The following is a 23,230-nucleotide window of genomic DNA, read 5'->3' on the forward strand; positions in this document are numbered from 1 at the left end:
GATTAAACAGGACAATGCGTCTCTAATCATAACTGTACTCTGCAAAGAGCCCAGTGATAATACCTCTGTGTGTTACTGCCTAATCCCTCCCCCCACATGCTAAATTCACTGTGTGCCACATGCTAATCCTTCCCTCTAGCACTCATAACTTCTATTGTAATTAACAACTGCGTAGCTCCGCTGAATCACCCGGTGATGGCGAGGAGATCGAGGAGAGAAGAGGGTGGGGAGATGAATGACAAAAAAAGTTTGCTAGCCTTTGGAAGTAGGACTGAAAGGATGGTAGAGGGATATGTGGGTGTTTTATATATAATGAAAAAAAGCAACAACAAACATAACCCAGTTTTATGTGTTAAGTTAGAGAAGGATTACTGTAATCACCGCAGTCAGTGTCACTGTTTATCCAAGCTAGTTCTACCTTTTTTGTTGTCCTCAAAATGCTACGTTGGTTTGCTGCTTTACTGACTGAATATACATAATTACATTACAACTCCATTATATAACGTTGGTAGCATGACATGTTGCGTGTCATGATTTTGTAGGATCATATACAATTGAATAAAGGATGAAGTTGAATGTAGCACTGTGCACATTTGTGCCGGCTGTGTTTTTAACCATATTGTTGACTAAAGACGTGAGGAGATTCAGCCATTTCAGTTAACGCCACATGTTCACACAAACACATGAATTTAGGTGTTTATTCACTCGTTGCTAGAGTATTTTGAGTTAGTGCAGATGGAGACAGAGCTGGCTCCGTGAAGATAACTTCAAAAACATTATCATTACAAACCTGGAATCAATTCAGACTGTGGTGACGAACAACTGCTGCTGGAGAACATGCAGCTCAGAAGAGATTCTGTTTGTTTTGAGAAAAAAAAAAAAAAAAAACTTAAGAAGCAGGGAAATGAAATCTGGCAAAGAGATAAAAAAGGATATTTTTTTGGACATGTTTTGTTTGTTCGTTATAGAGTCGCAATGAAAAAGTTATGTTTCCGTGGAGGGATGTCTTATTGTTATACTGTACATCAAATTATAATATTGCATCATGTATTATCCCACAAAGTCTTCTCAGAAAACAGTCTATATCACAACAGTTTAAGAATAACAGGGATGAGAAGTATATGGATATGAGGCTTTACATATTTCTGTTATATTCAACTTAAGTTTGTTGCCACCTAGCCTTGTTTGACTCTCTGATTCTCCATTTCCCAGTCTCAATATTTACCCCGTCACACTCCTTTTTTGTTGTGTCTTGTCTTTTAATTGCTTCCTCTATCTGTACATCCCTCCATCCCTCTCCATTGTTAATAATGTCATGTCATGATTTTTGATGTGCATCTCGTACTTCCTCTCCTCTGATCTTCCTTGTGCAATCATACTAATTTCCCTCTGCCCCCTCTAGGTTATATGAGGGCAAAGAGCAGGCGGAGTTTGAGGAGTCTCTGAGGAGGCTTTTTGAGTCCATCAACAACCTGATGAAAACCGACTACACCACCACTCTGCTGAACAGGGTAATCATGAACACTCGCTGAACACCCCTACTAAAGCATGCGCTGCTCCTCTTTATAGTTTTCTCACCTTTATCACCACCCCCTGCCTGCTCCTTCCTCTGCTACATCTCATCTTCCATCTCCCCCCCCCGATTTCTCTGATGTGATCTCTCAACCTGAGTCTGACTGCATCAGTATTCTGCTGCGTAATGCTTTCCTCTTATCCTTACTTCCCTCAACAAAGCAGGGACATGGAAAAAAACGGTAGTTGCTAAAAGTTCGACAGAGAGACGAGCAGTCCTGTGAAAAATAAAGCAGGTCCTTTTTCTCAGTTGTCATGAGAGCCTATTTGATGACAATGTCACCTTAGACAGTAATGTAATGGTGTTTACTGGTGTGTGTGTGCATGTATGTGTCAACAGGTTGCCGCTCTGAAGTACTTGCCGACGGTCCTGCATGATGTTGAGAAAGTGTTTGATGCCAAGCTCCTCAGGTAAGGCTTCCTCTCCCTCCCCCCCTCTCTCTCCCTCTCACTCACTCTCACACACACACACACACACACACACACACATACACTATCAGCTTATCTCTGGTCTCATTCAGTGAAACTGACAGAGAGGATATATGGAGCTCAGCTCAAGTTTTCCTCTTGGCTCTGTTCAGTGACCCCCATCCTTCTGTCCCCTTCTGCCCCCACACTCTCCATCTTGGTCGACAACCTCACTTTCTTTATCAGGCGATAAAAATCTAATCAAACAGACATATGCACAAGGACACACACTCAAACACACTGCAGTTTATCTACTTGCCCCCGAGTGAACTGACAATTTCAGCGAAACTATCAAACAAAACCCATTTAAACAGCAAAACGGCTTGAAATGACTTGTTTAACCTCTCCTTGACCCGCAATCAAACTTACAATATACTGCTTAGCCCGGGAAATGACCTCAGTGCACGAATGTCTGCAGTTGGCAGAGTTTTTTCTTTCTTTTTCAAACTAGAAATTTCAGGCACTTTGTTTGTCCTCTAACAATCCCACAACCAAACATAGACCCATTGTCTTGGGCTGACCTTATTACTTCATAGAAAGAAGATGTTAATTGACATTTTCCAGACATGCCACACTCAATTTCAAACACCCTCATCCACATAATTTCTGTTTTCACCTTTCTGTGACCTGTGTGTGAGTTTGTGTGTGTGTGTGGGTTATCCACATCTGCTTGTTCAGTCATTCAAGTGGCTCCGTGTCAACACAGTGTCATGAAGGCGCTACCTGTAACACCTGCCGCACAGACGAACTCAAATACAAACACACACATGCTCCGGCAGAAAGCTAATGAGAGCTGGAGTTGGCAATCAGCACACATACTCTCGCTTCCTGTCATTCATTTTCTCTCTCATTCACACACTTTTTCACTCGGCGTCACTGTCTGTCTCCAGTGCTTCTGTACACACAACTGCGTGCACAGCCGAGTCATTTGAACTTGGAAGTGAGGTCCCCATTGCATTCCTGATCAGAATTGCCATGGGCAGAGTTTCTAATAGCAAGCTGTGTGAATTACAATCACAATGCATGAGGTTGGACATCATACAGTATTCTTAGTCTTATCTCCTGTATGGTCACAGTCCTACACCTTGTAAACTCACCTGTGCTGTGATCCACCGTGCGCTACAAGCCCAAACTTCGTCAGCTATGGAAGTGTATTGTTTGCTCTCTGTGTCCTCTGTATACCACAGGGTATAGGATGACATTTTGGGTTTTAATTAGATTCAACTCGGATGATTAGCGAGGCTGATAAGTCTGCACTGAGCCTCTGTTCCCCAGCCTGTCCTCGTGCCAGCTTACGCGCATCAAAAAGTCCATACAAACTTCTTTTCTTTAATTTCAAGTGTTTGGGTTTTGGAGCAGAGGTGGTGCCTTTCATTCTTTCATACCATTATTGAGATTGCTACTGCAGCATATGTGGCGTAATTTAAGGAGACAAGGACAAAGTGAGAGTCGGACAAAAAAAAAAGAAAAATCGAGACAGAGGGTTCGCCATGTTGGGAGCATTCAATCTTTCTAAGTGGCATTAGGCTTGCACCAGCCTGTTTAATTATTCTAAAATTTAATTTGGGGCAGGGGATGCGTCAAACCTGTGTCTTCATTAAACCATGTTTGTTCTTTGGCTCATTTATTTTCATGCAGCATATATCACTCTGCTCATGTCTATGGTGCACTCTGATACAACCACTGCTTTTAGTGTTTGTATATTTTATGAACTTGATGTTTAAAGCTTGACTTACAACGGTAAACTCTGAACCAGCAACATGGCGGTGGGAGTGATCCGAGCAGGAGATTTACTTTCGTTTGTAAAAATTCAAAAGACATGGGATAATTTGTTGAAAATTCCCCTTGAATATTTATTGTGCTTATTTTCACATCTGTTGCTCTGCCCATAATGATCTTGCTGATTATTTATTCCACCTCCCTTTTCCTCTCTCTCTCTCTCCCTCCAGTCAGTTGCTGCATGACTTTTATTCCTGCATCCCCCCCGAGAAACTCCAGAAACAGAAGATATCCTCCATGACGGAAATTGTCAGCAGCCAGCTCTTCCAGAGACAAGGTACCAGGGACATTTTTTCCTCCAGATTAAGGCCGCAGCATTGAGCTTACCAAAACTGAACTTTGTGTGATGGTTGTGTGAAAAACCAATTGCAAATGTACCCATTCTGTGTGAAATCCTACAGAGCATTAGTTGCGTCTGACTTAAAAGGTCTATTATATAGTGGATAATTCCAGCCCAGCAGTATAGGACTGGTCAGACAGCTGCTCCCCACTGTACTTTATGACTAGTAAAGGGTGTTTCTTGCTCTAAAGGTTTTATCTTGATAGAGCACAGTGGATAAAGTGAGCTGCTAATACTGGAAGTGTAATGTACCATTCCCTCTGGGGCAATCCAGTAAAGTACTCTGGATAAAAGCATCATTCAAATGGTTAGAGGACACAGGCCTTCTGATGTTTTTTATTTGGTTTACTGAAATGGACCCGCACATTCAAGAACTGATTGACCTATCAAGTTAAATGGCAGTCTTTTGAGTTTCTAATAATAACCCATATTGCTATATATTTTTTGTTTGTTATTAGGTTAAAAGGGGAAAGATAAGCCCACCTTAAAATGATCTGAGCGTTCAAATAAAGAATACATCGGTATTTGTGCCCAACAATCTTCCATTCTCAGGGGCTATTTTCAGTTGAGATAAAGCAAACAATTGGTATATTTAAAGGTGTTGCTGAAATATACAATTACTGTGCTGCTATGTTCACCTCCACTGACATTACAATCAGTGCGATGGACCCCAGTCAGATACCTTCTTATTACAATCAGCACGAGTAGCACCTATTAATGTGCACCTCCACTGATGGAAAAGGTCACTTCAAGTCACTTCTGTTGAGATAAACAGTCTTGAGGCTAAAATAACATCGACCCAAACTGATATTTGTTAGTCATCTGATGGTTTTCATTTGTCCTTGCGGTGTTGACATTGCCTCTCCACCCACACTGAAAATGTCCATGAACCTTATAGCAAACACTGCTCACGCCCTGCTAGGTAATGGTGTTGAATATAGAATAGGATACGTTTTTATCCATATTAATGTCACAGGTGATTCCCGTGTGCCCATCTACCAAAAGAGAAGTTAGAGAAGATGGATCATCACCTTAAGTTTGTGGCAGATGAGACAAGAAGTGTTTTCAGAATGCTGCACTTTCACTCTCATTAATGTGTCACATTTCGCAGTGCGTCTGCACTTCGTTTAGATTATTTTCACTAGATTTGGCATAATTGCCAGGGACACATGACTTTTTGTCCATGTGGTACCTTTAAAGTGGGCCACACATCAATGATCACACGCTCTTCACCAATTGGAGTCCACCCCCTACCGCTGCTCAGACCTATTACATCTGTCTAATTTGCTTGCAGTGGGCTGATAAGTGGTGGTTTCCCCTGCAGAGGAGCGCACAGTGATGGATAGACTGGGCTAATGTTGTGCTGCTGTATAATGCAGACTCGATGAGGAGGCCCATAAATGGGTGTGTGCAGCGCAAACTGAGGAATTTGAAGCAGACTGTGTGTGAGTGATTGTGGTGGACCAGATTTAGGTTGAGACAGAAATCGGTCTTAGTGGCTCTGGGACGACTGTGCTGCTGCTGCTGCTGTGCAGATTCAGTCCATGTCATCGATGTTGGTCCATGTGTGCATGAATGCATTCCCACACACAACCTGCAAACACATTCACATGTATCTGTTTCAGAGTGACTGATGATGCTGTATCTGGGTGTGAGTGTATTTGTGCATTTTGGTGTCTGTGCAGTGGTGCATGCTTAATAGGTGTGTGCACTGGCTGGAATATTGTTTTTGCCCAGTGTAGCAATGGGCCCGTTCATCAGTCAGTCGCTGCCAGCCAGGTCGGTAGCCGACCCAGGATACGGTCCTTTGGTATTGATCTCGGCTCCAATGATTGATTCCCCAGGGTCTGAAACGACAGGCTCGGCCCTCTGGCTGGCTGTCAACACGCTTCGAGTCGCACTCTGTCACCAGGGAAGGAGGGAGAGAGCAAAGAAAGCAATGAAAGTAAGAGCGGGACAGGGGGGAATGGGAACGGCAGGTTGAAAAAGGGAGACTAGGATAGAGAGAAAAAGAACCAAAGAAATGCAGGACATCATGTCAAAAAGCTACATATCAACACAGACAGATTTGTCAGTGTGTGATAAACAGATGACTGCCCCACAAACATTTTTGAAAGCGTTGGAAATTACTTTTACATCTAGTTGTGGCCTGTAAAGTGTTTTGAATTTATTCAGGTCATTTTGAGTGTTTGCCATTTTTGGAATGTGAATTTCTCCTTTTTAAACACTTCAAATGCAAAGTGACAGAGACGGAGCAAGCTAGAGGAAGCAGACAGTCCATGGAGATAAGAATAAACAGAGGACAGGACGAGAAAAAGAAAATCACAGAAAACGATTTGCAAAAGAGTGAGACAGAAAGAGGAGAAGGGAAGATTACTTGAAAAAGAACATTGGCAGAGACTGGTTAAAAAGAGAAACAAAGAAAAGGGATGACATGGTGATTGGTAAATGGAGGGACAGGGGCAGCGGGATAGGTAAATGGATGGGAGAGATCGATGGTGGAGGAATGCAAAGACAAAGGCTGGTTGAAAAAAGAGGGAACAAGGGATTTGAGAATGATAAAGAGAAGAAAACAAGTGGATGGATTTGCAGAGTGAAAACAAAGTAGCCTGGGGAGAGTGAAGAGGTAAGTTTGTGGGAGACGGGCAGGGACTGGACTTGTTTTGCTATTAAACAGTCAAAAAGTGATTAAAGTTTAAGACCTGCTTGCACTGAATGTATTAGCAAACCTGCGCTCCGTTGGTCAGTGACACCTGGCCCCTTCAACCCTCCCTCATCCTCCAGCACAGCGCTTATTTATTTATTCGTTCAGTTATACATTGGTCCATTCCATCTCCAGCTCTGCCTCGCCAAATAAGGGCTGACTGACACTCAGTCTAATTGAGATGCATTTTTGCATTGGGATGCTAATCAGAGGGCTTGTATGCAACTGTGGCATTCGTCCAGGAGGCTGAAATATGCAGCAGTGCTAAATTATATATTTATAATGGCTAATGGCCCCCGGTGTCCTATCACTGCATCGCAATACATATTTAATAACCCTACCTGTCTGTCCGTCTGACTGTCTGTCTGAGGAGGCCTGCCAAGCTTCTCTCACGAGGAAACATGTCAAGACACTGACAGTGTAGAGGAGAGATGATGGAAAGGGATGGTTTTGTGTGTGTGTTTGTGTGTCAGTGTGAGACAGGTGATCACTGGCATGCTCATGTTTGACAGAGTCAGAATAATCATCATTTTTCTTTTACTTCTATACTTAAAAAAATATCAAATTGGCCTCTGTTTGGAGAAGCTGAATTAAGAGTCACTAATACTGAATTGGATTATGAAAATGCAAATTGTAATGCAGTCAGTCTTTATTGTTGCCATTCCTTATTTTTAATTTGGTTTGTTATGTTCCTGTAAGTGTGTAGGCTACTGTATGTGTGTGTGTAGCCAGAAGATTTCCTGGGCTCCCCTCGTTGCAACAATGTTTGTTACTTTATATTGAGCTTGTCTTTCAGCAGAACATAAAAGTTTTATGGTTTATGTATGGACATAAAATCCAAATGAAAATGGGTTTTAATGAATCCTCCTTCTTGGAAAAAATATATTTTGGTGACAGTCGGTCAAAGGCAAGGATAAGTCCTTAACTACTACAGTATACAGTATCCGAGAGTGAGATTGTTACATTCTTGCATTAAGGTCTATTTTGTCTACTTTTCTCCAACCCTGGTTTGAAGTGAATGCGTGTGCATTTCTGAGCATGTGTGCCCACCATGCTGATTGTGTCTGACCATGTGCATAGCTTTCTCATGTTGCATCCATGAGCAGAGATTGAAGGGATTTGATTTTTTTTTCTCATGCAAAAATACTCCTCTCTATTTATTCAGCATACGCTCCTGGGATTAGGGGTCTTGGCAAGCACATGTATACACACACAATGCACATATACACACATGCTGACACACATGCACAGATACACATGTGATTCCTGTCTTATGGGTTAATCTGGTTTTGAGACAAAATTAAATTTACGAGGCGCATTATAGCTCAATTTAGGCAAATTATAATACCATCAGGCAATCACTGTGACAGATTGAGAGCATCAAGCACTGATAAAGGCGGAGGGGAAAAAAAGGAGAGATCAGGGAGAGCAAAGAGCAGAGGGACAGAGAGATGAGTCTGTCATTTTGTTTGCCCACTCATTTCCCAAAGCTGGTCAAAGTCCCTGATTCAATCCACTAACCCTTTCTATCTTCTCTGCCATGCTGCTATCTCCCCTCCTCCATCTGTACAGCTGGAGGAAAGACTGCAGTCATGTCACCTACCTTGTAGTACATATTGAGATTAAAGGAATCCCCATGTGCTTTAGTGTAATGTTCTTGTAAGATTAATTATTACAGCTACAGATATGTCAAGAACATGGCGTAGAAAATTCCTCAATGCAGAAAATCTGGAAAAGCTGTGTAAATGTGTAAATTTTCTTTTAAATAAGCTTATCCATCTATATAAACAGCAGAAGGCTCATTAATTAAATTGCATGCATTTTATTTACTGCAACGCATTATAGCCTACAGTATTGTTCACATTACTCACACCCATGTCTATATTTCCCCCTGCTGTGATTACTTAACAGATGCATGTCAGTGCTTGATCATTATAGATGAGTGATGTACTGTACAGTTATTATCGTCAGGATTTAATCAGTGCTGAGTGATCTCGGTTGTCCGTGCATTCTCTACCAATCAGCATTAGTGACAGGTCAGTTTAGGCTCTAGTTATAATAGCAGTGGATGTGGTTTTTCTACATCTGAAATCAAAGGGAGCTTCAGAGAAATGTGTGACTATGAAATGAAACCAAAAGTCAAAGGTAGTCTAAAGTGTAAGATCAGGCTGAGTTGATGGCTTACTTCAAGTTGATTTCTTTCTTTAAAAGCAGCTGTAAAAAGCCAGTATTTTCCATAGAGCGAACATGGGATGTGATTTATGTGTGAAGGTTACCCTGCGGGTAAGCAAGTGTTTGCATGCGCCACAGGAAACCGGTGTTTGTCATGTATTCCTTCCAGCCATTCCCAAAGCAGCTGCTTGAGCTGCTATACTATCAAAGCTGTCGGCTTTACTGCAACTCAGGGTGTGTGTGTGTGTGCCCATGTGCTCATATGCTATATCCTTAGTTATAAAGACATATTAAGAGACAGGCATGTGAATCATAAAAAGCATAATAGTTGTACGGCTGCCATGTCCCCTCAGGTTTTGTTCTGTTCTGCTCCACTCTGCTACTTGTGACGAAAAATATGATTATTTACTACAGTACACTATGAACCTCTTCTCTTCTCTTCTCTTCTCTTCTCTTCTCTTCTCTTCTCTTCTCTTCTCTTCTCTTCTCTTCTCTTCTCTTCTCTTCTCTTCTCTTCTCCCCTCCCCTCCCCTCCCCTCCCCTCCCCTCCCCTCCAATATATTGCATTAGCGTGTGTTGCCTCACATTAAGGCTTATGTCAGATCTCATTGTAAATACAGTTAGATCCTGAACACCCAGAAAAAGCTTGCTCTACCTGTCAGAGAATTATGAGTGTAAACTGGGTCCAAGAGGTGGTGAATGTGAGCGTGTGTGTGGTCGGTTTTGGGTGTTTGGCAGCAGAGGAACCATCTGCCACCAATAATTTTTAACTGTTGTTGTACAGTCTGACCCAAAATAGCTGTGCTGACTGTCTAGCTGTGTGTTGTCAGCTCCAGAGGGTCAATAGGAGGCACAGAGGTTGTTAGAGTAGTTGCTCTCCTTCAGAGATGCAGTTTGGGAGGTTGTAGATAAAACGGTGGAAGAAAAGAGGGATAGATGAGACTAATGGGGCAAAGTGAATGGAGTTTAATCATTTTGGGAAATGCCTCTGTCTCACTCGCTCCCTGCATCGCATTTATATTCTGATCCAGGCTTGTGTCTGTGGGGTGAGCTCATTAGAAAATGAATATAGACAAGGACAGTGGAGGGACATAATGGTTAGTGTATCAACACACTTGGCCATTAATTTGTTTTGTACAGATGCTATAATGTTAACTAGAGACTGGCGAAACCAGACACAACAGCTTGGTGCTGTCAATAGCTGGTAGCTGGTTACAGCAAATTAACATTTCTGGGACATTTTAAATCTTAATGATCCCCTTTGGGACTGTGGGTCATTATACAACAGCAGCAATAACAGGTGAAGTGGATGTCATTGAAAATATTGTGACAAATTATGGCAACAGCGGAGTAAATTGGAGATTATATTGTGATATACTAAGAATAAAGAGTTGCAGCGCATTAAATCTGAATAAATACTAAAAGAATTAGAAAGCTGAGATCAGATACAGGCTTAACCAGCAACAGCAGCTTTGTGATGCATTACTCTCCTGTTAGAGAACACTAGGGATAAGTCTGCCCATCAGTCAAAGCAGTGAAATGGTTCAACCATGAGGCATTCATCTACCATTGATCTGCTGTGGTCAGATTGATCAAAATGCTGTAGCAACCAACTAGTACCACCAACAGACTAATTGGTCAATCAATTTAATATTCATGTGGAAGACAGAGCGGAGGAGGAAAGCTGAGATGAGGGCTGGCAATTAGCGGGTGACTCATAGAGAGAGACTGAGACAGGTGGAAAAAGGGAAAAGAGACAATTTACACACCATTTGAAATGTGGTGAAATAAATAGAGAATATTTCAGCAAACAAACAGGGCATTACAGTATCAGAGCAGGATCAGTGGTATCTACTACTTGTTATCTTTGCGTCAAATATTTGTTTTAGTGGTAAACATGACAGACGCCCAGTTCTGTCCTCAATTTCTTGTTAAAGCAACTTTCAGCCTCTTTTTCTGTGTGTGAGAGTGTGTGTGTAAACGGTAGTACGCTTGAAGAGAAAGGGAAACATGAAGAAAGCAATTATGGTCAAGACAGCACCCTTTACTGTGATTGTGTTTACTTTGGTTTTGCTGACAGGATTTGTTCTGTGCCAGGTTTTATTAGCGTCATAGCAAAACACGCAGTGAAAAATGCACTTCCAGACATCATTGCCACTGTTTATCACCATCAGTCACTAGTGCACTCTATCATCTGTAACTTATTGGCCAATATGCTACAGAGAGGACTCATTCACATGAGCAAAATAGTTTGTGTTAAAAAAAAAAATCTCCCACTAAACCATTTTGAGACAGCTTTGAGACTTTGCTTCTACACATCAAATATGTTTTGCCATCACTCCAGATAACACCTGTGGGGAAAAGTGTGTACATACACGTGTACACAGCCCAAATACAAACAGAAAATGTAGGGCTTTATATGGGGAGGGAGAAGTGAGCAACAAGGGAGGAAGACAAATGAAAGATAGAGGGAGAGTGGATGAGAGGAGACACCCACAGTGACATGGAGAAATGAAAAACCTGCTGAGAAAGACATTTAGTCATCAGCAAGCAGGGAGACAGTTGGCTCAGTCCCAACACCCCCCTCCCCTCTTTCTCACTCTCTCGGCACAGTAGATTTACTTGTCATTGAGCCTCCAAACCTCATTATCATCTTTTCTATCACTCTGTCTTCCCCCAAAAGCAAGGGAGGACAACCAAAGAGAGGGTAGTGGAGAGTGGATGGAGAGAAATGAGGAAGACACCACAGATTTACATGCCTCTTAGAAACTGAGATTGCATCTCATTATCGTGTGCTATAGTTTATTGTGCTTGGCTGTCAAATGAAAAAAATGGAACAGAGAAGGGATGAGCTGGCTGCTGAGCCATCAAAGCTGCTGTCTGTGTGTCGGCTTGCCAGCACTGGCGGCAGTCTACTCTCACAGACTTGGTTACCCAAACACACCCGCACACAGGACAAGACATTCTAGCTCTTATACACGAAATAGTGATGAAGCACCAAATCAGACACAAAAAGGACATTTCACACTTGGGCACATAGACACACGTCAGTATTAATAATCAAAGGCTGAGATTATGCCAAGAATAAATAGACATTTTGAATTGAATATAGATGAGTACTTGAAGCCGTGTTGGTACGGGTTTTGAATATGTTGTGTGCAGTGTGTGTTAGCACCTGTGTGTATTTCTGTTCCTTTGGACAAGTGTGCACGTCTGCACACAGTGAAAAGCTAGATGAGAAAAGTTAAAATGCATCCTGATGTTTTGCCCCCAAGACCTTGATTTCCATTTGTGTGTGAATGCCTGTTGGTGAAGCTTTCTTCCACAGCATGGCTGAATTGATTTACTGCACTGTTGCCCCACAGGCTATAACACACAACATGCAACTGAATCACACAGGCAGGTGAAACATAGAAATACAAGTGTGTATAGAAGTGTGTTTCTGTGTTTCTATGCCAAACTTTGAATTGCCCAACAGCTTGTACATTATTTATTTGTTTATTGTAGACGTCATATGAAGAACTTGAAAGTGCAGAATCGGTTAAAATTCCCCCTTTCCCCAGACACACATCCCAAACCTTCGTTGAGCCTCTCTCCAGCAGACTCTCCTCTTAGGCTGCTTTGTTACAAAGCTCCACCAAACAGACCTCTGCAGAAATGGTTTAAGGTTATAGGATTAGGGCCATGACTGGGGTTAGACTCTGCCAATCCTGGTGAAGGATGCAGGATTTATACACAGCCCAAAAGAAAGTTCAGTCTGAGATGCTCAAGCCAGAGTCGATCTAGAGCACATAGTGGTGCTCCATGTTCACTGAAGAGAAGAGATATGTATGCTGTATGCAGCTTATGATACGGCGACTGTTGATTGGATGGATCAGCAAGATATTGATACATCAAAAAGTGAAAGTTTCTATGGGAGTAAATGATGATAGACAGAATAGCACTGTCAGTTGATGTGACAGAAAGACAAGAAATGGGAATAAAGAGGAAAGAAGTGGACAGAAATGCAGCAGGTCAATAAATGCTAAACAGAATACAAGATGGAAAACTCTAGGCAAAAGATTGAGATGGAGAAAAGGAAGATTGCATTATATGAAAATAGAAATAAATGACACAACAGTGATACAAACTCAAGAGGGAAAAATGGCCACGCAGCATTTGTGCCAAAGTATCTTTTCTATTTTGTCAGGAAGCTACAGGTTTTCACTGTGAAAAAAATAAGGGCAAATTTGTACAGATAGATAAACTACTCGGCTAGAACGATGGTTCTCCAAGGGATATTTAGATTCAGTAAAGAAATCCTACTAAAATTATCTTGGTTGGCTCCGCTCAAAATGTGCAAGAGCTCATTTGAGGACGATATCAGTTTTGATTTTTTAAAGCGAAAAGAAGAAATGCAGGAGGCATCCATCATTTTTAATTGGACCACTGATGTGATCCACAGTTAGGAGGTATTGGTTAGGAGAACTTAATCTTTTTTTTCCCTTTAACACACACATTACATGACAGGGTTTTTAGTGTACGGTCGGCCACAGCGCAGTCCCTACCAGAACACTAATTCCTTGAAGTAGCTATGATTTCAAACCCCTTCTTAAAGAATGACCTGGACCTGGGAGCTGTACAGCATTGTAGCTGCTGTTCTGAAAGCCCTCAGGACGATGGTACAGTTCAAAGGCATCTCGGAGAAAGCTACCATTCAAGCTGAAGCAGTAGATATTAACATTCCTGATGTTATTCTAGGCTGTTCAAGGAGCTGAGAAATACCTGCAAAGTTAAAGGTGCTGTTCCACATCAGTGACTGAAGACTACAGTATGAGTCTGAGGGAGCATTACCAGGGCAGCCTGTGCTTCATCATTTTTATGCTCATATTCAGGAGCTCTGGAGGCCATTTGAGGGGAAGACAAAACCCAAGTAAAATCAAAACAGATGATACACACCCTGACAGATCCTGATAAGTAGACAGATGCCAGAGATGAGCAAGCTATTAGGATGCTCATGGTTTCTTATGTATTCTGAATTTTAAGATGAGAAATAGTTGCTGACTATATTAAATGTGTTTCACTCTGCATACAAAAGTGCCCAGAAGAGCACAGGTTAGTGTCTTTGTTTTTCTATCTGTATTCAAATTTGTGAATATACAGTCTACCAGTGCCGACAGCCTAGAAAGTGCGACCGGAGCCAAATAGATTGTCACTGTGGCCAATGAATTTGTAGCTGTCTGTAGTGTATTACATACTGTAACATCTGAGACTGACGCTAAAAGTACTCTTTATTGGGGCGGCGTTTAGCTCACTTGGTAGAGCTGCCGCCCCACGTTGAGGCTATAGTCCTCACTGCACGTGGCCCCAGTTCGAATCCTGCATTGGACGACCCTTTACTGCATGTCATTCCCCCTCTCTACCTCCCCATTTCCTGTCTGTCTCTTGACTGTGCTATCAATTAAAGGCATTAAAAAGCCCCAAAAATATACTTTAAAAAAAAAAAGTACTCTTACGGAAAATAACGGAAAATTCATAAAAATATCAGTTTTTTCTTTGGCACTTTAGCACTTTGTTTTGGCTGGGAGGATGAATAGACAAAATGAAATCATTCATGTACAATAGAAATATAATTTATACTCTGCAGAGTAACTGCAAGCCTTTGATGAGTAACTGCAAGCCTTTGATGCTCATTAATGTAGATTTTTCTCAGTGTGCAGTAAATGTAGCTTCAGTAAAAGTATTGCTCCATCTTCCTGCATATTCACATACAGTAGGGTCAGGTCCGGTACAGACCTTGAAACTTGCTGTGGTGGTCATGTTTTCATTATGCCCAGCGCCTGACACAGTCAAAACAAAAAGCACACAATGTATCTCAGAACAGGATACCTTTTCAACCCCTCTGCCTTCTCTCTATTTTTACTTGTCTCCCTTTGTACAAGTTCCACCAGGAAATATCACATTGGCTTTGGATCAATAGAACCATATAAAAAGCTGGTGGCCATGGAGTCATTTCACCAGGACATGGAGCCCTCCGCAGGTTTAATGGTACATTCAGCCTCCGGAAGGCAGATGGATTAATTCTGAAGCTTGCACACACAACAATACCGCTATAAAACACAACCCATTGTTTTCTCTATCTGAAAGGACAAAAGATGATGAGTTTCTGCTTTGATGGATTAAACAGGTTTAGCAGAGTTTCCACTAAAATACAAAGCCGGCAGCATCTAAAACATCATTTTCTACCTCGCGAAAAGGGCAGAGAGCGGGAGGCCTTCCTGTTTGGGGTTTTACAATAAAGAATTGAGTTAAATAGATTCTGAGACAACTTAATTTTGCTCTACCTGCTTGGGCCCCTCCTCCGTCCCCTCCTCCGTCCCCTCCTCCATCCCCTCCTCCTTCTCCTCCTCCATCTCCTCCTCCCATTTTTTTTGAGTCATTGAGGGCATTTCATGACTCATGTCCCCCCCCCCCCCCTTTTTTCTCTTCTTTTATCCCCCCCTGTCCTCTCTGCATGTTTGTGTGATGGAGTGAGTGTTGTGTTGAGAGCCCACTCAGCAGGCATGTAGGCTTGACTCGGTTAATAAAGGAACTAACGAGCATCAGCCCAAATGAGCTTTTAATGGGCTCTGTCTACCTGCGGCTACAGGAGAGGGATGGGGTGAGAGAGGGGCAGAAAGTTGGAGAAGGATGAAGAAAGGAGAGGTCAAGGTAGAAGAAGTGAAAAATAAGAACAATCAGTTAATGTTGAAGTTTTCTGATATTGTGTATATTTGTGTGTTACAACATTTGTATTGTCAGGTGAACATCTGTACTTGACCTTGAGTATGATCTATAATCCAAACATATCGTGTAAATGGGACCTTTGACAATAAACTTGTTAATGTCCATTCCCTCTGTATTAACATTACTTTTCTATGGAAACGGGTCTAATATAGTAGTTGATATTTGTAGGCAAGCTTGCTGTTCATAAAGAATTTAAAGTGGTGTGGAGATGCAGTAAATATACAGTAGTGTTTACAGTGCTCAGTGTCAGATTTAAATATAATCTCCGGTGTTGAATCAATTCAATTCAACCTTGAACTGTAACTAAGCCTGGTGTCCTGGCCACAGTTTTGCTGAGTCCCAAATAATAGCAGATGATAACTGTAAAACATTGCATACTTTCAAAATCATAGCTGTTGGCAATCTCTCAATCAAGTCAATCAAGTTAAAAGCTTAGATTTTTTTTCGATTATTTATTTTTTAGCTCTGCCTTCCTTCAGCCCTACAGGAAGCCTCAGCCCTCCTTCTGGTTTTGAATGAAAATAAATTTAGAAAAACCTGCTACATTTGAAGTTTAATTAGGCTAACTGCTGAGAGCAATGACTGTTCTTAAAAGTCTCCCTCGTCGGTCCATTTAGAATATTGTGGGATGGTAAATGAACACAATCATCAAATCATGTGCAAGTTTATGGCGTACTTTGGAAAACACCCAAGAGGAACTATTTCTAAGAGCTTAGTCAATCTGTTGAGCTGCTGAGTCACATCTCGCTTTTCTTCCTTTACTTCACACTTGTTGAAATTACATCAATTTGTTTTCATGCAGGAACTCCCACCCAAACTTTGCCATGAAATGATAATATTATAATCACTATAATGAGTCAAAATGTGTGGGAAGCATATTTTTTCCATCATATGCTTTCTGAATGTCAATCTTCCGATGTTAACCTGATTACTGCACAGCAAATAACATTTGAGAATATCAATAGCACGTTTAAAAAGCTATATGAAATATGAAGATGGTTGTATTTCACAGGTTTCTCCCATAATCCCTCCCTTTACACAGGTCTGCTTGTACAGTACTTTCCACTACAACACTGTTGCTGCTTTAGTCCTTCAGTGGTTTCCTGTAATTCACAGAATGATTTTGAACAGCCCTCAGAGAGAAGCTGTGAACCTTTAACCTCCATGAAGGAAATATAAGAGTTGAGCACAAGGTGTAAATGGTGTAAAATACAAAAGATGGCTTCATACAGGAGGGGTCCAAAAGTCTAGGACTAAAGTTTATCATTAACATGAATAGGGAACAGGTCTTTTGGACCTTTTTCTCACCTCAGTGTACTTCAATGTGACCTAATCTTTTATTAATGTAATTACTGATGATGATGATTTACATGTGTGGCCAAAATACCAGCTGCATTAAAGATGAATTAAAGGCTGGTATTAATCAGGGGTGGGAAAGCGTTCCACTGTGGTGATTGATGTGTTGACTGTCGGGTTGACAGACAGCTGCAGACTTGCATGGAAGTATAAATAGACACTTGATTGATATCACTCCATTGTGCAGTCTGGGGGTAGGGATGGATTTCTTCATCAGGGTGCAGTGGCATCATTACTCACAGGCGTGTGGGTGCAGCTGTCTCCACAGGTGCTCCAGTGGTTGACGTGAAGGTCCGGGGGTTTAGCTTCTGAAAGGTTTCTCTTGAGAGGAATCACAGTACAGTAAATCGTGATGTTTTGCCTTTTGATGTTTGTTTTTAAATTTCTTATATCTAAGGGCTTCCTCCTAAAAGAAGTGAATAAAACATCACTCTTGCATGCGCTGTCTCACACTATCCAATTTATTATACAGACTTGAAAGTTTTCTCGCATCACAAAAAAAGAGGCTGCTTCATTATGGCGCTGCTTATATTCACTCAGTCATCTTTGACCTTGTGTGCTTTTGTTTCTCCAGCATGCCGTGATGTGCTATTACCCATGATGCTGCAGGAGTTGAGCGTGGCACTGGCCAGCATGGCCGATGGGCCTCATGATGAGAGGAGAAATAGCCTGGAGCTGCTCAACAACATTCTGGAGGTGCTCAGCAGGGACAATGTGGTGAGGAACACACACACACACCTCTGTTTAGTACAACACACACAGTCTGCACACACACCTGCCACTGCATTCTGCCGCATTGTTTCAACATGCACAGCTGTGAAGTACACATTGAGATATGCATTGGGGAACATAATGACATCTGACTGCTGATGCTTCATATTAGGGATGTTCATTCATAAAGTGCAATGTGATTCCACCTAAGGCAAGATGCCAACTTCTTTCTCACTACTACTTCTTCTTCCATTTAGAGTTCTTCTGTTTAGTTTTAGTTGTTATGCAAATAGCAGTCCCACTACTTTGTTAGTTTCCAACATTCATTCTGTCTGTGTTAATGGCAGACGCAGTCTCCCACAGACATGATCAAATGTCAGTGGGAAACAAAATCAGATCCTATAAGTGGTCACTTGTGGCGTAACTCCAGTGACTCATCCTGCAGCAGCAGCAGCAGCAGTGACAGTTTGGGGGAGTTTATCTGAACACAGTCTGCAAATGCAAAAATGAACAGGTCTGATGAGAATGAAAATAATAATGCACACTCTGTGGTTACGGCTCAGGCAAAGCACTGAATAGAAGCTAGTGAGTGACTGAACTATCAAGCATCTTTTGAACTGAAACAACACAACACCTCCTTCTTTCGAAGCATTTAGATTGGGAAAATGTGAGGGGAAAAACTTTCCAGCCCACATATTAGAAGGCATCTCCTTTATCTTTCAAGCATCACAGAATGAATTTGAACTACCCTTGAGCTCTGTGCCACCACAGTGGATCTTGTCTCCTAAAGAGTATAGTGAATAGCCTTAAGCAGTTTTGTCTTCAGTCACACAGTCATGCAATGAAGCAGGCCGATACCAATTAGAACTGAATTGATTTTTGCTTCACGCATGTTGCTGCATGTTTAGACTGTAGAAACAAAATCCAGTTAGCTCCTGCACTAAACGTCTTTAATAAGGACACACGCACACATGCACGCACAACAAATACAACACCAGTATCCAGCCGAGGGCTTTTTAATTGCTACTGCAAGTTGTTGACAGCCTGCTGAGTCTTTGAAGTGAAGGTATGGCTTTTCTCAGCTCTATTTATTTGGATAGCACTAATGAAGCGTGAGCAAAGCGAGGAGAGACAGTGAGAAAGAGGAGTAATGAATGGAGAGAAGTGAATACACTGAGATGAGTTTGCGTCATCGTAAACACAAAAACAGGCAGCGGCACACTGCCACAAGGACGTGACTGCTATTACACAGTCTTGTACAGGCTATAAAGCCAGTGATGTGCAACCACATCCAAGTTTCATATTAGTTTTAATTTTGCTGTTGTTGAGTTCAGTCTAATTAATTCATTTAGCATTTTAATGTATTATGCAATTTACACTGTAGATACACAGAAAACGACAATACAAATCAAATGGCATACAGAGAGAGGCAGAAATACCAGTGGGCTTATTTAAAGCTTTTACCTACTGTAAGTATGTTTTAAAAAAAATTACAAAATTATAAAAACATACAAGACAATAATATGACATGAGGAGCTAATAGATTCAAATGAAATGTACTACAATAATAATAATAATAATAGTAATATCAAAATAAGAGCATAAAATACAACAATGTGATGTGTGTACAAAATGTGTATATAGCAATACATAAAATAATAGTAGTGAAATGGTCTTTCAAGCATTGTTTGTAACATTTTACAGAGGAACGGTTCTTTGCCAGATGGAGGAAGTAATTCCATAGTGTCACAACCCTACATCTCATTAAAAATTGATATATGCAAGTAAGAATTGTAGTAGGATGAAGATGAGAGGATTGATGAGTTGAATGAATGATGAGTTGTACCTGCGAGTTTGCTTTCAAGTGAGTTTTGAACTTCCAGAGAATATTCCCTTCTATTGAATATAATCTTGTGAATAAAAACACATTTTTGAAAAATATATATTGATATTGATGTAGTTTGTATTAATAATAGGCCCCTCATTTCTGAATCTGAATGTGCTCACTCAAGTGCAGCTAAATAAAAAAAGATTACTCTGTATCTATAGTGTGTTTGTGTTGCAAGACTACATAGAGTAGTAGAGCCTTGACTTGAATACACCACCACTACACCGCTCCTGTTCCTCATGCTGCAGAGTTTTCTAAAAACCCAGATACTCTTGTTTGCCAATGAAAAGACACACACACACACACACACACACACACACACACACACACACACACACACACACACACACACACACACACACACACACACACACGCAGTTATCTAAAAGTGAACTACCCGTGACTAGTTTTTAAACCATCAGAGCAAAAATAAACAGTAGCAGAAAAGGCCAGACAGATTAATCTGCTCATGGCCATGCAGGCAGATGGGGAAAAAAGTGAATGGGAAAGCAGGACAGAGAGTTTGAGGCTAAACAGACAGAGGAGGAAATGTTTATTTCATAAACAAAACGGGGAGGGATTTTACAACAAAAAAGAATGAATACAGGGAGCTAGAAGAGTTGCCAGTGTGAAATAAGGATGAGGCAGGAATAGGTGGAAGAAAGGTCACAGGAGATGAACTTACCTCTTTACCTGTTCTCCTCTTTTCCATTGTTTTTTCATCCATCGCTCTGCCACTCTCTGGGTGGTGCCTGATTAAGATGCTGCCTCACAGATTCAGAGAGAAAAACAGCGATGGCAGAGAAGATGACGCGATAGACAGACGCCCATGTCTGTTGTGGGAGAGTTTTGTGTTGAATTCATAAGTCACTCTTCTGTCTTTGTGTGTGTGATAAAGGAAGGATATAACTGAGAAAAACAGAGAGACATGGCTCACCAGAGCTTTCTTGCTTTCTTCTTTCCCTTAGCCCCCAAACAATGTTTTCTGTTTTTCTTTTTTGTTTCATGACGCCAGAAGAGATAATAAAGCAGACCAACTACAGTTCAGAGTAAACGTCCAGGGTATCGACCTCCATGTGTGTCTGTTCTGCAAGAGAGAGAGTGAGAGTGCGAGACAGAGAGAGACAGAGAGCATTTGGTCTCATCTCGTCTTCCTGTTCTCAGACAGCTGTCTGAGAAACTCTCCAGGAGACAGAAAGATTTAGGCTTACTCAAAATCAACAGCTGCGCCTCGACCTAACAAGCTCAGTGCATGCGAGTGTGTCTGAATTTGAGGCATAAAAGACACACACACAGACACACACACACACACTTTCAGAGTTGTTTATCTTTCCAGTGTCGTGTGTCCGTGAGTCAGTTCATCTAATGTGGCTTAATCATACTGTACCTGATTCTTATCAAGCCCTTTAAATAATCTGCCATCAGGCCAGGACACACACACACACACTACACACCACATACTCACTCACAGACACACGGAGAGAGTGGTCTGTTTAAAACTTTGAACTTGAGTCCTTATTACCTACTTCTCCTATTTTTGGACCTCCCCTCTTCCTTTTTATGCTTTGCTGATCAGCTAATGCAAGGACATGCACACATGTACACACACGCATTTGGGTCAGATTATGCTAACAAGATGGCACACAACACAAATATGTCCAGCAGCATGAATGCTAAGGTGTGTTTGGATACTGTTGTGGCACTGACCCTGAGGCAAGACTGAGTCAGCTTCCGATGAGTGGCTTCTTTCTAACATTGTGTGCGTGTCCTGTGTACATGGAGCTATGTCTCTATAAAGGTGCATACTTTTCTAACTATATTTATGAGTGTCATTATCCACAGCCCATTTCTCTTAACTCGCAGACTTCACAGGTCATCAAACATAAGAACAACATCTCAAATAGTTTTGCCATTAAAAGTTAATTTACAACATTCATTCAAAACCCTTAAATGTTACTCTTTACTTGAGGCACTTTTTCTATCTCATTTGCTGCGTGATGAATGTTGCATTAACGCGATAGACTGATCAAATAGTTTAAATGCAGCTTGGATGAAAATTAGAATAATATTGATATTATAATAAGATCCAACATCAACTAATATTTGGTTATCATTATACTGATAAGTGTTGTCTTTTCCAGGGCTTTAAGACTGCATTTCAATAATAAAATGAAAGCATTTTCTGATTATATGAGGTCATGTTATTTAAGGTCATCATATTTGAGATTTATATTAATACACCAATAGTCATCCTCTCGTAATATTATCATATATTGATATTGAGGAATTTGATTTGCAATGGCACAATATCTGAGTGTCAGGTAATGCCACTGCTAAAATGTGGCCATGCTCTTTCTCACTACAAGAGAGTCTCCTTGTTTATGTGGATTGACCATTGCAAATGTTGCAAATATCACCCACAGTGTGTAATTTCATTTCCCTTTCAATGGATGAAACAACCAAAATGGCAGAGAAATTGAGAAAAACACTTTTCACGCTTCCTGTGTGAAGGGTCCCGAAGCATACCAAGCAGGTCCAGCTTTAGTTAAGGTGCCAGCTGTGATGTCTAACAACACTCGGCCATGCAGACGACAACTAAGCAGTGGTTTGATTCAGGAAAAGTCTGAGCACAAAGACGGACGGACGAATGGACAGACAGACAGTTAAATACATCGTGTCCCCTTTGTTTTCCTCTGGGCAGAAGGAGGAAGAGAAACATGACAGAGAAGTGGCTTCAAAGGGAAAGGGGACGACAGGAATATGAAAGAAGGTTTGCACAGAGAAATCCACATTCAAGCCCTTTGTGGTTCAGATGTCCACTCTGAAGATGATTAACTGAACATTCTGGTCAGGCTCATTTCCCGAAAAATGAACGGTCTTTAAATTTCGGGTTCAGAAAACTTTTTCTCTTTCTTGTTTCATTTGATCAGGCATCCTTTCAGAACCCAAGTGGAGCCTTTGGACTGTGTCTTCACAGTGAGGAGAGTTAATGTGAGGTGTGGGGGTTACAAACAAAACCTTATAAGTTTTCAAAGTTCTTTATAGAGGAAGTTCAGAGACAACCCTCAACATTGTGCCTGAATTGACGCTGCCACACTAGGACGGGAGCTGCTCTGCCTCTGTGTGTGTTTTTGTGTGCGTTTACACTTGAGGGAATCTAACGAGCTTTTGTTTATTCCTCTCTGCCATTCTCTTTTTCCCCTGCTCCCTGTCCCTGTGTTTCTCAGGGGGACACATTTCAACATATCCAGGACATCGTCGTGTCTCTGCTGAGGATCATCAACCGGACTGTCATCACAATGGGTCGTGAGCACGCGCTGATTGTAAGTACATGACGCAACTTTGCACCATCTGCAGTGCGCTTGACGTTCTTTTAAACAGATGGGTGAGCGTTGCAGAATCGTGCTGCGTGTCTCGCTGTCTGCTGTTCAACTTAGATTAGTAAAGAACAGCCAACTCTCCATCTACACTCATC

At 41.4% G+C, this 23,230-nt stretch overlaps 1 protein-coding gene across 3 annotated transcripts in view; it reads left to right on the forward strand.

The window, feature by feature from the left end:
- The window catches only part of dock2 (dedicator of cytokinesis 2), a 95,334-nt gene that overhangs the window by 21,709 nt on the left and 50,395 nt on the right, over positions 1 to 23,230 (forward strand). For all 3 annotated transcript variants that reach the window (XR_014595691.1, XM_083980580.1, XM_083980581.1), the window contains 5 exons: positions 1,403 to 1,511; positions 1,913 to 1,983; positions 3,990 to 4,096; positions 17,731 to 17,873; positions 22,983 to 23,078. Coding sequence is in view for 2 of the 3 variants with exons in the window: in XM_083980580.1 (XP_083836706.1) it covers positions 1,403 to 1,511; positions 1,913 to 1,983; positions 3,990 to 4,096; positions 17,731 to 17,873; positions 22,983 to 23,078 (526 nt within the window). In the remaining variant the exon portion in view is untranslated. The remainder of the gene's footprint in view (positions 1 to 1,402; positions 1,512 to 1,912; positions 1,984 to 3,989; positions 4,097 to 17,730; positions 17,874 to 22,982; positions 23,079 to 23,230) is intronic.

The sequence above is a fragment of the Trachurus trachurus genome (genome assembly GCF_905171665.1).
Source record: "Trachurus trachurus genome assembly, chromosome: 10".
Lineage (NCBI taxonomy): Eukaryota > Metazoa > Chordata > Actinopteri > Carangiformes > Carangidae > Trachurus > Trachurus trachurus.